The sequence below is a fragment of the Mauremys mutica genome, chromosome 8 (genome assembly GCF_020497125.1).
Source record: "Mauremys mutica isolate MM-2020 ecotype Southern chromosome 8, ASM2049712v1, whole genome shotgun sequence".
NCBI classification, from domain to species: domain Eukaryota; kingdom Metazoa; phylum Chordata; order Testudines; family Geoemydidae; genus Mauremys; species Mauremys mutica.
The window spans coordinates 56274145-56288572 of record NC_059079.1 but is presented as its reverse complement, the minus strand read 5'-3'; the positions used below and the strand labels follow the sequence as shown (position 1 = coordinate 56288572).

At 45.4% G+C, this 14428-nt stretch overlaps 1 protein-coding gene across 8 annotated transcripts; it reads left to right on the top strand.

The window, feature by feature from the left end:
- The first annotated feature begins 14 nt into the window (after positions 1–14).
- LOC123375741 (zinc finger protein 273-like) lies at positions 15–12067 on the top strand. 8 transcript variants are annotated; one of them, XM_045026967.1, is made up of 3 exons: positions 4042–4093; positions 4872–4947; positions 9770–12067. In XM_045026967.1, the coding sequence occupies exon 3, from the start codon at positions 9880–9882 to the stop codon at positions 11041–11043; it is 1164 nt and encodes a 387-aa protein (XP_044882902.1). In that variant the 5' UTR covers positions 4042–4093; positions 4872–4947; positions 9770–9879; the 3' UTR covers positions 11044–12067. The 8 variants fall into 8 exon arrangements, with proteins under 8 accessions (XP_044882909.1, XP_044882910.1, XP_044882902.1 ...); XM_045026969.1 differs by lacking the exon at positions 4042–4093 and adding an exon at positions 4326–4432; XM_045026970.1 differs by lacking the exon at positions 4042–4093 and adding an exon at positions 4552–4568.
- The last annotated feature ends 2361 nt before the right edge of the window (positions 12068–14428 follow it).

Genomic DNA, 14428 nt, shown 5'->3' with positions numbered 1-14428 from the left:
ACTGTATAGTACTTGGATTAAAGGTTCCTGATTCCAGCTCTGAATCTAGAAGATCTAATATGGTAAGTAGCATCAATCCTTATCACAAATTCTAGGGCATTTTTTAAGGGATCCTGGCAATTTCATTTCTTTTTTGAACAGGCTAATTAAAAATCCTCAATTCTGTGCTACCGAACCCTTAAAATAGCATGCCTTTAAATTTTTAAAACCATTCTTTTTTAAAAATGTGATGGCTTCTGGCTTTTCCCCCCACCTTGTTTTTTGAGAAGGGTCTTTTGGGTTGGCCTAAGAGGAACACCTCCTTCTGCATGCTTTTTTATTGTATGTGCATACACCTTCATCTTCATTTCGACTCTGCTTCTGCTATTACTGCTAAACACCCATTTTTTCAAAGCTCTGAGAATGTTGTTCACAAAAACTGCATAGGGTCAGGTTCACTAAGTGTTATCAAATGCACAAGTAAAACTAAAAAAGTGTGAACCATCTCTTTTCAGTCATAGTAATTTTGGGGGTTACTTATAACTATGGTAAGAATCATTACATACAAAAGTTTTGTAATTTCAAGTTGATAGTGTCTCCTCAATCACTCAGCTAACCACTGGTACCATGTAAGACCTTTTATATAACTTAATAGTAGGTAGGGACTTGAATGAGAGAGCTTGTAATTGGTAGAAGTCTCTTTAAGCCTCACCTGACCTTCCTGTTGCTTCCTCTGCTTCCAACATTGGACATGCCAACTGCTCCTGTAGCTGGCTATAATGGGAATTGTGGGAGCAGGGTGATAAGGCAGGCGGCCTTCAAGAAGTTGCCTGCTGCATTACCCATGGTTTTAGGAGCTCTTCTAGCAGTGGGATTGATCCGAGTGATGAAGTGAAAACACCCCCAGTACTCCTCTTTTCTTCCCATGCCCTCCTTCATTTAGTCTTCTGCACATCTGGTTACAAAACACTTAAGATGAACACTTTAGCCCTAAACTTCCTTATAAGCTTATATCACACATACTGGTATTCTCATACTCCTTAAATTCATTGTTTGAGAGTTGACTCAAGCTCATGACTAGTGGGTTCATTGTTCTACATGCCATGAATGGTTGTGGATGTAGATGGAGCCAGACATGGAAAATTATTTTCTACTGCCCTCTTGCTCCACCTGATATACCTACCATCCTTTGCAATACTTGCTCTGACCCTAGCCTAGGCTGAAGCATGAATCTTAGACCTAGCTGCAGTATCCAGGGATGGTATTTTTTTAATTTAAGACCATTCTTTATATACACGTTGTTTGTCTGTGTTGCTACAGGGAGGCATTTGTGTATATCCACTTGGTTCCCTTAGCTTTGCAAAGGTGTCACACGAAATAATGCCTCCTAACTTTTTGAAAGTCTGGTTGCCAGGGGGATTTCTCAGCATTCTGTTTGCATTTTTCAGAATGGAAATACAAATGTTTACGGTCACCAGAAAATGTTCCCCTGCAACAGTTAATGGTCTTGGAAAGGGGAGGCTGTTTGAAGTCAGATCTAAATCCTTGAATTGATTTCTGATCCAGTCTTTAGCACAAGGCTGACTGAAGGAAAGTGTTTGCATCAACTTTGTTCACAGTATCTAGACTGGAGGAAACGGGGATGGGGAAAATCAGTTTGTCACCTATTTCTTCCAGTTACTAGAGCAGGGGTGGGCAAACTACGGCCCGCGGGCCACATCTGGCCCGCGGGACTGTCCTGCCTGGCCCCCGAGCTCCTGACCCAGGAGGCTCACCCTTGGCCCCTCCCTTGCTATCCCCCATCCCCTGCAGCCTCAGCTCACTCGCTCCGCCGCTGGCGCAATGCTCTGGGCGGCGGGGCTGCGAGCTCCTGGGGCAGCGAGCTGCGGAGCCCGGCCTGACCCAGTCTCTGTGCTGCACGGTGGCGGCGGCTGCGTGGCTGTAGCGCCGCCAGCCAGCGGTGCTCCAGGCAGTGTGGTAAGGGGGCAGGGGACAGGGGGGGTTGGATTGAGGGCAGAGGAGTTCGGGGTGGTGGTCAGAGGGCGGGGGTGTGGATAGGGCAGAGGTGGGCAAATTACGGACCGCGAGCCACATCTGGCCTGCGGGGCCATCCTGCCCAGCCCCTGAGCTCCCAGCTGGCCCCGGCCCCTCCCCGGCTGTCCTTCCTCCCCCGCAGCCTCAGCTTGCTGTGCTGGCAGCGCGGCATCCTGGCTGGCTCCGGGGCTGGGCGGCGCGGTGCAGGGGCAGATTTACAAGTGAACACAGGGTGCCCTGGCAAAGGCCCCCCAACAACAGGGGGACCCAGGGCCGGGCACTCGGGCAACTCAACACAGGCTGCACTGAAATCATATGCAGGCGGGCGGTGCAGATGGCGGGAGCGCAGGGAACGCAGGCGGAGGACTCAGGGGGAGCACTGGGAGGCCACGCAGCCGGCCAGAGAGAAGCGGCCCTTTGAAGGGGAAACCGCCACTTCTCTCTGGCTGTGCGGCTGCCCCTGCTCCTGTTGAGTCCTCCGCCCATGTTTGCGGGGCCACATTCCGAAAGGGGCTGGGGGGGGGGGAAAGATGGATAAGGGGTAGGGTCCTGGAAGGGGGCAGTCAGGGGCAGGGGGTCCTGGAAGGGGGTGGTCAGGGGGTGGATGGAGGGGGGTCGGTTGGGGACAAGGAGCAGAGGGGTTGGATGGGTTTGGAGGTTCTTGGGGGGCAGTCAGGGGGCAGGAAGTGGGAGGGGGTGGATAAGGGGTGGGGGGCAGGCTGTTTGGGAGGGGGCACAGTCTTCCCTACCTGGCCCTCCATACTGTTTTGCAACCCCAATGTGGCCCTTGGGCCAAAAAGTTTGCCCACCCCTGGGTTATCTTCTGATGAGAAAATAGGCACTAGAGTTGAATACAGACATCAGCATGTGATTTTTTCCTAACCAAAATCTTACAACCTGAGTTGTTTTGACTCAATAGCATTACTGTCTAAACAGTCCAAGCCTTCTGTCAATAAATATCCTGCAGCATGCTGAAGGGAGGGAGAGAAGTGGTGGTAGTGAGGCTGAAGCAAGAAATTCATCTCTATGTGAAAACTCAGGACTGCTGCTCTTGATCTAAATGGACAGCACCTGCATTAATGTGCCATGGATGAAAATATAAGCCCTTCAAAGAGACCAGTTTTCATAAAGTGGAAATGGGTAGAAATGCCATGGCTTTGGTTGAAGTGGAATTATTAAATCTGGATAAACAAGAAATGTGAGTTTTTGGTAGGTTTCCCTACAAATGGTCATCCAAAGCAGTGATGGAAAGGACACCTGTTTCTGTTATGAGAAGAGAAATCACCATTTGTGTATTTATCATGCTGATGGAAACCTGTAACTACTTCCAAATATTAATTTCTATTTGGACAAAAGGGTTAAAGGTCTAGCTCTGTAGTGTGGCAACCCTTGTGGTGAAATTTACAAATGGACAGAAACCTGTCCTGTCATAGCTGTCTGTTATAGTAATCCTCACAATTAAGAATGGCCACACTGCATGAGACCAAAAGTCCATCTAGCAATTAATGTTTATATACACCAACCTCTCATTAACATGCATTAAGAAAGGCACTAGAATATAGTTTCATCCATGTATTGAGGCCTTGATTCAAGCAAGTAATTTAGTACGTGCTTGACTATGCATGGGTGAGAGTCTTATTGACTGCAGTGGTATTTAAGTATGTGCTTAAGCACATATCCTAACTAGGGAGGGCAGGCATCACCCAAGGGAAGAGGGACAAAGCAGGGGCCAGTGACCTTTCCTCTGCTTCCCACGGGTTAAGGAGGGGGAGACCACACAATCAAACTTTGAAGTAACGTTCATACTGGGCAAATACTATCCCTGACTACATTTTTTTTCAATCTGAGGATAGTGGGGAGAGTGCGTGGCTGCTGCCCAGGACAGCTGTTTGTGTTTGGTGGTAGAGCAGGAATAGGAAAGTTTGGAGTCAAGGTGCCCTTTGGTGAACGCTGCTCAAGGATCTAAAACAACGTTTTCCCAGGCGGGGGCTGGTCTGTGAAGCACGAAGTGGCAGGAAGCTCTTCGAGGCGGCTGCTGCGGTCACGCGGTGATGTGGAAAGAGCAGAGAGGCTGGCAGAGGTGAGGGCCCCGGGGGGAAAGTGATGCCCACGGCCCATGCGAGCACGGGGAAGGCTAAAGCTAATTAACAAATGAAAAATCCGGACCCCGGATCTCTCTATCCAGCAGCGACAGGGGCGCCGCCTCTGCGCTCACCTCCACCTGCCTCCATCCCCGTCTATTAACCCCGCCCCATCCGCGGTCACTGTCTCTCCGCCCGCCCGCCCGGCGGGGGGCGCTATCCCCGCGCACAGACCCAGCGCTGCTGGGACTCTGGGCAGCGGCAGCCGCGCAACCGGCTTCGCTGCGGAGAATGCGCATGTGCTGCTGCAGTTCGGCACATGCGCGCTAGGGCGAAGGGTGAGTTTGTGCGGGTGGAGATCCCGCCCTTCCCGGCGCTGCTTGAGGGGTTTTCCCGCTGGCTCGGCCGCCTGGGCCGGGCAGCCCCCGGTGGAGCGCCGGGCAGCAGCCCTGGGCTCGGGGCCGCAGCGGCCGGGTGAGCGGGGCAGGGCGGGCTCCGCCCCGCGGGGGGAGGGGCCGGGGCAGGACACGCCCGGGAGGCGGCCGGGTCCCCGCGAGAAGCGCCGCGGGCAGAGCCGGTGTTCGCGCCCCCGGGGCCGGGATCCGGGAGCTGCCTGGCGGGGGGGGGGCAGCGCTCCGGGGAACCGGCCGCCAGAGGGAGCGTGTTGGCCCGGGCGAGGCGGGGCTGTGCGGGCGGCTGGCGAGCGGGTCACGGTGCTGCAGGGAGCGGGGGGACCGGCCCCGCAAGGCTCAGTCCCTGTCGGTGTCTGTCCCTCAGGTCGGGCGATGTAGCCCGCCCCGTCCCTGGAGCCGCTGCCTGATAACGGGACTGAAGGGAGCTGTGCTGGAGGCAGGTGTGTCGGCTGGGAGGGCCTGGCTCGGTGGGAACGTTCTTCTCTGTGGCTTGGCAGGGCATCTTCCTCCCTTGGTTTCTCCTCCTTCCCCTGCTGTCTTTTCTCCACCGTCCTTCAGCATCTCTACACACAATCCTCTCTGGGCCCTTTTCTCCTCCTTTTGACCTTTTTTCTCTCCCATATTCTGTAGTGTCTGGTATTGGAACTACTACTAGTGTTGTAGTGGAGTGGTTGTACTACTGAGATTAGGGTTGGGATTAGTTTACTCCGTACTATATGCTAGTAGTGTGTCCAGCATGGGTGTCTAGTGTTGGTATTTTGAGCAATTCACTGCTGGGACATGGCATCAGATTCTTTCAAGGGGAGTAAGTGATACACATTACTGAGTTAGGGTAGTGTGCGCAGTGCACATCCTGAAACAATTTACTGCTTCAGGTTTGTGGGTATGATGGCAGAAGATGGGATGATAACATATATGGTAGAATGAGAAAATGGGTAGGCAATAAAAAGAATCATAGAAATGTAGGACTGGAAGGGATCAAAGTCATCTAGACCAGTGCCTGCGCTGAGGCAGGACTAAGTATTATCTGGGCCATCACTTACATGTGTCAAGTATCAGAGGGGTAGCCGTGTTAGTCTGGATCTGTAAAAGCAGCAAAGAGTTCTGTGGCACCGTATAGACTAACAGACGTATTGGAGCATGAGCTTTCGTGGGTTTTGCATCCGACGAAGTGGATATTCACCCACGAAAGCTCATGCTTCAATAACTCTGTTAGTCTATAAGGTGCCACAGGACTCTTTGCTGCTTTTACATGTGTCTGTCTAACTTGTTCTTAAAAACCTCCATTGACAGAGATTCCACAACCTCCCTAGGTAATTTGTTCCAGTGCTTAACTAACCGACAGGACGTTTTTCCTAATGTCTAAACTCAGTCTCCCTTGCTGCAATTTAATCCCATTCCTTGTTCTGTCCTGAGCGGATAAGGAGAACAATTTATCACCGTCATTTTTATAACAACCTTTTATGTACTTCAAGGCTGTTGTTATGTTCCCCCCTCAGTCTTCTCTTCTCCAGATTAAACAAACCCAGTTTTTAAAGTCTTTTCTTGTAGGTCATGTTTTTTAGCCCTTTAATCATTTTTGTTGCTGTCTTCTGGACTTTCTCCGGTTTGTTCACATCTTTCCCAAAGTGTGGTGCTCAGAACTGGACACAATGCTCCCGTTGAGGCCTTATCAGTGATGAGCAGAGCAGAAGAATTATTTTTCGTGTCTTGCTTACAACAAACACTCTTGCTAATACATCCCAGAATTATGTTTGCCTTTTTTGCAACAGTATTTCTTTAACTCATATTTATTTTGTGATCCACTATAATGGCCAGATTGGGATTCAAGTGAAGGGTGAATTTAACACCAAATGCATACAAATAATGATGTGTAAAGTTGGAGCTGGGGAATCACCTGAAATAGGGGGACAAAGATGGAAGAGAAAAGGAAGGTGATAGGGCAGCCCAGGGGCAAATCACATACTATGTGCAAGAGAACGAGTAGATGATGGGTATTGTGGAAAAGGTCAGTGAGTTGGGAGGCTGTTGATTTTGTAGTTATCTGTTGGAAAGTATAGTGTCAACCAAGACTGCCCTCCTCTACCTGAATTTTCACTAAGCTCCTGGTTTGTTGTAGGCACTGAAAGAATTATTCAGTGTAAAAGTACATGACGCCGCTGAATCCAGATGCTAGGGAATTAAAAAGGCAACTATCCAATCCAAAACCTCTTTCACTTTAGGAGGTGGAAATTGGGGGAAAAAAAACATTAGGTGCTGTAGTTCTTGATAGTCTATGCATCAGTCTTTCTGTACTGAGGGGCTCATGTATTTAGATGAATATGGCCATAGGCATCTGGAGTGCATATCTGAGCTCATATTGCTCTCGTATTGTAGTTAGAGGGATTTGTTGCAGTACGGTAGAGAGAGAATTATTAGGGCATAACTTTTTTCTTTATTTTTTTTTCTGCTGGAATATATATATATTCTGATTACTGAGAAAGATTGCATGTGTTTTGGTTTATTATTTTGTGATCGTTATGGATAAAGACCTCGGGTGAAATTCTGGCCCCGCTTAAGTTACCCCCTTGTTTCCCAGGCCATGACTAATGAAGAGTTGAAGAGATTTAATATTTCATTAGAAAGATAGGAACAAAGGTCAGTTTTAGTGAATAAAACCAGTCTTCCTTAAGACTTGTATAAGTTAAGGCATTCAACTTAGTAATGTATTTAAGTTATCTTGATATATGAAAAACACCAAGTGAAATTAATGAGATTGGCCTGGGCTTGATATTTATATGTAAGATCACAATCGCTTGCAGCCAGAGAAACCTTAATGATTTTGAATGGAACCTGGACAAAGCTGATCAAGAGGAATTGGAGTGAGAGTTGGGGAATAAAGGGAGGAAAAAAGGAGAAGAGAGTGAAGGAAAAGAAGAATGTGGAAAGAGCTAGTTTCACAGGCAAAGGGCAGCTAGGATAATAACGAAGATGCACTTGCTGGGCTAGACTGGCAATTTGAGTGGAGCTCAGTCTTAAATCTAGGTGACTAAAAGTGTTAATAGGGTGGGGAGGAAATGTCAGGAAAATAAAAGAAACTGCAGAATAGGGATAGGTTGGGTAGGTACTGGAATGTGCTGGGGGAGGTCTGGAAAATGTCCTTCAAAACCACACTTCGATCAGGCATAAAGTAAGTGCATTCCTTACAAGAAACTTATATGGATCAGGGAGATTGATTTTGACCAGTTCAGATGGGCCGTTCCAACTGCCAGTGAAAATTATTTGTAAAGGAGTTTCTTCAGAGAGTTTTAAGCTATTCCATTTGGGCCAGTGCTAAAGGATTCTCAGCTGTGTTTATGATGCACATAGGTTTAGTTGCAAACTTTCTTTTATAGATTGGCAACTATGAATAATCCAGTAACCAAGATAAATTTATCTTGGCTCACTCTCTGAGATTTAAGACTTGTTTTAGCCCTCAGGAAATAAAATACCAATTAACCAGTGCAGTAGGGATTATTTCTCAAGATGCTGTTATCAGACCGTCACCATTAAAAAGATAGCAGGAATTAATCTACGTTCTGTGTCTCACTACTTGATTCTTGACAAATGGTGCCAGTGTTAGTACCTTTTACTGCTGTTGTGGAAAGGGTGATCAAAGTGGTCTGACACTGCAGCATAAAAGAATATTGTCTTGAAAGAAAAATATTGATAAAATAACCCCAAATTTTTGATCAAAAACATCAGAATTGTAGAAACTCCTCAACCTAAGAACTGGGTTTGATCCTTATAACTGTCCCCTTCTCACTCTGTTAGCTTTCTGTGAAAAATCTTTCTTGCTATTTGCAGTTTGGCCATCTACTGTAATTGTACCTGACTCTGGTTATACTTCAGAATCCTTTCTTCTCCCTACTTATTTCTCCAAAATGTTTTCTCTCTGTGGCGCCAGCTGGAGGTTACCCAAGAATGTGGAAGATCTTGGAGAGCTTCACAATAAAGCAGGTTTATGATGACAGGCTGGAGGTGGCTAAAGAAATCACAATGCTTTCTTGTTCCTGATGATTTGAGAGTGAACAGTATGAGCTTCTGCAGTTTCTTTCAGCCCTCACCCCACACATGGCTGCTTACTGCTACATGGTTGGCTGTTTGGTCTGCCTGATGTTGCTGGTGCTTGCTGCATGATTGTGGTCAGTGTCAGAAAGAAAGTGTCTGGTGTTCACTCATACAAAATTAAATATCTCTAGCAATGCAAAGAGATCACTTAATATGAAACTTCTAACAAAGCCAAGTGTGGTGAAGGAAGTGTCCTGGGAGTTAAATCTAAGACCTTCACTTGAATGAATTTGAATATCTCAATCCAGCCCATGTTTAAAGGAAGAAAGACGTTTATTGTTCGCTCAGGATTGGCTAGGGCTGTCTGATGTGGAAACTTTAGATGGCTGGAAAAGAAATAGGCCAAATAATGTAAAAGAATCAAAATGGCTGGTAGGGATTTAAATATTGAATGAATTCAATTTAAAATATTTACACTAAAATTACACTAGATCATAGTATGGCTTGCACTGGCTAGGAGTGAGAGATGATAATGTGTTCTAGAAAAGCTGAAAGAAAATAGAGTATAGACATGTTTTGGAGTTGCCCAAGAACAACAACAACAAAAATAAAAATGTTCTTGCAGCTTCTGTTATATCCTGGCAGGCTGCTTGTCACTATGGAGCATTTATTATGAAAAGGTCAGGTAGATTTCATTTAGCGTATTTGTGGGGTAAAGATTGTCAGGAACAAAGTTTGCCAGGAGGAATAGATCTGAGATCGATCAAGCCGCATCCTATGATAACGTATATTGTGGAGAAGAGTAAAATAGAAATAGAAGAGTTCAAAGAAGTGTGGGAATAGTTTCTAAATCATATTACAAAACAAGGGAAAACTCCAAACCAAATCACAGATCACCAACTATTTGAAGTGAATGGATCCATGTTATCAAGTTCTAAAACAAAAATTATATGAATTAATTTTTTTTAAGGCTAGAGAAGCCAGAGATTGTTACCTTAATTATTCAAATTTGCCAGAAAGATACAATTAAAATAGAGGATTTAACATTATAGAGATACAGAAATGTTCCATTTGATGATCATAATAAACTACCCAGTGTCCCCTACAGTGAAACTAATTCACAAAGTCTCAGTATTATTATGTTCACCAGAAAAAGATCTCTTGTGGTTGTTAGCTTTACTTAATGTGAATGTTGGCAAATTGGCTAATGAAATCATCTCTTGTTTTTTCTAGGGAAGGCTGTGATTGGAGTTGAAAATTAGATGAGCCAATCATGAAGGACTATGATCATGGTATACTTACATCCACAATAAGCCATATATAAGCCCTGTGTACGACACCACATGATGGAGGTGGAGGTGGTCTGGGAGTCCGATAATGACACTTGTGACACAGGTGAGGAGCATTCAGATGACTCCAGTCATTCCTCTGAGCGGGTGGGTCGCAAATCTAGCCTCCAGCTGGAGGTAGACTTAGACTACTCTCAACCATGCAGTCCTGGTTGTAGCCCTGCTGGACCTTCAGGTAGACAAGAACTCCCTGTAGAATTGCAGTGTGAAGATGAGGAAACCTATGAGACCTACTACCAGAAGCGAGGTGAGACTACAGCTGGGGTCTTTGTCACCTCCAACACCAACTTTGACCTGCAATGTGAAGATGAGGATCTGGAGTTCTACTCCTCTGAGGAACCTCAGGGAGGGTTAAGTGAGGATGATGAAAAGATCATTCTTGTTGATGCTTTTGATGAGGAGGACCTGGAGGCCATCACTGGAGAAGCTTTGCCTTATAGGTGCAAGAAGTGTGGTGCCTCTTTCCAGGATTTGGGTGAATTAAAAGAACACAACCAGATCCACCTGACAGAGAATTCATACCGATGCCCCATCTGCGGAAAAGAGTTCTTCCGTGCTGCGAACTTGCGAATGCACAAGCTCATTCATTCAAGTGACAGGCCACACAAGTGTCCAGAGTGTGACAAGGGGTTTATCCGTACAGCTGATGTTTGGAGGCACCTACGCAACGTGCACAAGATTGAGCGCTCCAAGGGAGTTTGGGGAAATGGTATGGTTAGGAACCGGGGGTCAACATTTCACCAAAACAAGCATGGTGGTGGGGACTCTGACCAGCAGTGTTCAGAAAATAAAAAGCCCGCAGGAGAAGAGTCTAAACCTTACATCTGTCCAATGTGTGGCAAAGGTTTCCGTAAACCTAATCTGCTGTCCAGACATAAGGTGATCCACCGACAGGACAAACCACATAAATGTCAAGAATGTGGGAAGTCCTTTGTTGAGCGGCTCAAGTTGAAAAGGCACCAGCAGATTCACTCTGGAGAGCGCCCTTTCTACTGTGAGGAATGTGGAAGGACTTTTACGCAGCTGGTGACACTACAGTGCCATCAGCGGATCCATACTGGAGAAAAACCATATTCTTGTGCTTACTGTGGTCGTCGCTTCACAGTGTCTGCCACTCTAAGGAAGCACGAGCGCACACATAAAGTGGACAAATCGTAGTATTTAGGGCTCCATGGTTGTGGCCACTGTTGTTTCCTGTTACCTGAATGAGACCTGCTCCAGACTGATAGAGAAACTACCCCAACCTACACACACAGGTCAGTCCACAGCTCCTTTCTCCAACGATGGCCAGCATAACTCTAATAAGAAAACATTGCCTCGTGAGGAATTCCATGATCTCCACAAGTAGTCTGTGTTAACAGGCCCTGCACTTGTTCCCTGGATTTACAAGAGGAAAAAGCTCAATTTCCATTAAATAATGAGGTCAGCAAAGTCAAAGGATATGTATGGAAGTGAAGTTCCTGGAAAGTACTGGGCATTGTCATAACTAGCTGGACTTTTCTACGGGTGCATCGAGTTGAGCTTTTCTCTAGGACTGATGGGTTAAAGGGAGCCCTTCTGCAGTCCCAGACTCTGAACTTATTGTGACTGCTCTGCAGCAGTTTCCCTTGATTTGAAGATGTATCATTTTTTTCATTTGCTAGGACTGCACAGTCCTTTTAATCAGAGCTGGCCCATCCATACCTTCTCTCTGTTCATTCTGTCATGTTTTCTAATGAAGTATCTTTATTTTGAAGAGAGGGATCATGTTGGTTGTAAAAATCCAGGACTTTAATAAACTAGATAATTAACTGTTGCATCCTTTGTGCACGCACTTGCCTATGGAGTTATTGATCCTTGATGTGCTTACATAACCCATGTCCTATATATGTATATTGATGAATGGAGAGAGGCTTGTATGGCCTGCTGTGATAGTGCATATTAGTATGGTGGGTTGCCTGTATGGATCTGTGCCACTTGTGACTAGGTGGAGAGCCTTTCCCCTTCCCAGCCACTGCATTACAGTAAGAAATGTCAGAAAATTTAAAATCAGAAAATGCTAATAAAAATGAGAATACTCCTTGTCTTTACACTGTTAAATATTTAGATTTAAGGTTCCTCACTCTAGAAGATACTTCATTAGATGCTAAGCAGTATCTGTCTTTATTAGAAATTTTAGGGCATTTTTAAAGGGGTGGTGTCATCTTAATTTTCTTTTCTAAACTGGCTAATTAGCCCCACTCACCAAAATTTCAGCTACTGAACCCTTAAAAAGCATGCCTTTTAATTTTTAAACATGTTTTAAATGTGGTTAATGGTTTACTATGTGGTGTTTTGTTTTTTGGGGTTTTTTTGGGAGGTGGAGGGGGGTCTCCCAGAAGGGTCTTTTGGGTTGGCCTAAGAGGAACACCTCTCCTCCTCTATCCTTTTACTACACTTGTTTGCTGACTGTTTTTTTTTTCATTTCAGCTCTGCTTCTGCTGTTACTGCTAACCACCCATTTTTTTCAAAGCCCTAAGAATGTTGTTCACAAAAACAGTGAACCTGACTCTATATACTTTGGGCATTTAACAACACTTAGTGGTAAACTAAACAAGTGTGAACAATCATTTTTAAGTCATATTAATCTTGGGAGTTACTTGTAACTCCCGTAAGTACAAAATTGTTAACTGTAATAATTATTTCAAGTTGATAGTGTCCCATTAATCACTCAGCTAAGCAGTTGGTACCATTATGTAGGGCCTATTATATATCTTAAAAGTAGGTAGGGATGTTAATGAGAGCATGTAATTGATAAATGTCCCTTTAAGCCACACCTGTGCTTCCTCTGCTTGAAACATTGCATATACCAACTGCTCTTGTAGCTAGCTATATTATGGGGAGGGATTGTGGGAGCAGGGTGATAAGGCAGGTGGCTTCCAAGGCATTGCCTGCTATTTCACCCATGGTTTGTAGGAACTCTTTGCAGTGAGTGGTGGAATAGATCAAAGTGATGAAGTAAAAATGCCTCCAGTTTTCCTCTCGTCTTCCCATGCCTTCTCTTGTCTAGTCTGTTGCTCACCTAGCAGGGCTGGCTCTACAGTTTTCGCCGCCCCAAGCAGCGCACCGAATTGCTGTCGCGGTGGCAGGGGCAGTCCGTGTGCCCTTAGGGTGGCACGTGCGTTTCAGCAGCGGCGGCAATTCGGCAGCAGCCTCTATGTTTAGGTGAAGCCGCCGCAGACAGCTAAACATAGAAGCTGCTGCTGAATTGCAGCCGCCGCGGAAACGTGCGTGCCGCCCTAAGGGCACTCGGACTGCCCCCACTGTCCGCAGCGGCAATTCGGCCCACTGCTTGGGGGCAAAACAACAGGGACTGCTGCCCCTTGCAAAATGCCACCCTAAGCACCAGCTTGGAATGCTGGTGCCTGGAGCCAGCCCTGCCACCTAGTTGAAAAAATGTGATTTAAGGTGAAAACTTTAGCAGTAAAATTCCTTATGAGCTTATTACACATTCATACTCTAAAAATGAATTGTTTTAAAGTTTATTTCAGCTCATCATTAGTGGATTTGTTGTTCTAATTGCCATGAATGGTTGTGGATGGAGACAGTACCTGTGATGAAAATATTTTCTACTGTCCTCTTGCTCCACCTCATGGAGCTACCCTCCTTCACAATACTTGTTCTTTCCCCTAAGGCTGAAGTATGGATCTAGCTGCAGTATGCAGGGATGGTATTTTTTTTAATGAAAGACTATTTTTTATATACAAACAGTGTATGTATATATTTCTATAGTGTGAGGCATTTGTATTTGTCTACTGGGCTCCCTTAGATTTGAAGAGGGGTTGCACGAAATAATGTCTCCTATCTTTGAATGTCTTTGGTTGCTATGGGTAGTTTTCAGCATCCCATTTTGATTTTTACAGAATGAAAATGCAGATGTTTAGGGTCACCAGAAAATATTACCCTGGCAACAGTTAATGGTCCTAAAAGTTGAAAGGGAGAGACTAAATGCAGTCATGAAAACTGGTCTCTTTGAAGGTTTTATTTTTTCATCCAGAAATGCCACATCTTTGGTTGAAGTGCCATTAAATATGAACAAAGAGGGATTACTGTGAGTTTGAGTGAGGTTTCCCTACCAATGGCCATCCAAACCAATGGTGGAAAGGCCACTTGTTTCTGCTGTGAAAAGAGAAATCAACAACTGTGTTCGTTTATCACACTGATGGAAGGACACAAACAGTTCGTGAGGAAAACATGTAACAACTTCCCAGTATTAATTTCCATTTGGACAAAATAGTTAAAGTTCTAGCTCTGTAGTGTGGTGACCTTTCTGGTGAAATGTACTAATTGATGGTTATAGTCATCTTTGCAATTATAGTTTATTTACACCCACTTATCAATATGCATTAAGAAAGGCACTAGAATATAGTTTAATCAGTTCATTGAGGCCTTGATTCAAGAAAGCAGCTTAGCACATGTTTGACTTTAAGCATGGTGAGAGTCCTATTGACTTCACTGGGACTTAAGTATGTGCTGAAGTGCTCATCTTAAATAGGGATGCAGGGGCTAATGACCTTTCCTCTGC

Excerpts from the sequence above, each read along its gene's own strand:
- LOC123375741 (XM_045026974.1), top strand. The coding sequence starts at position 9,880 with ATGATGGAGGTGGAGGTGGTCTGGGAGTCCGATAATGACACTTGTGAC.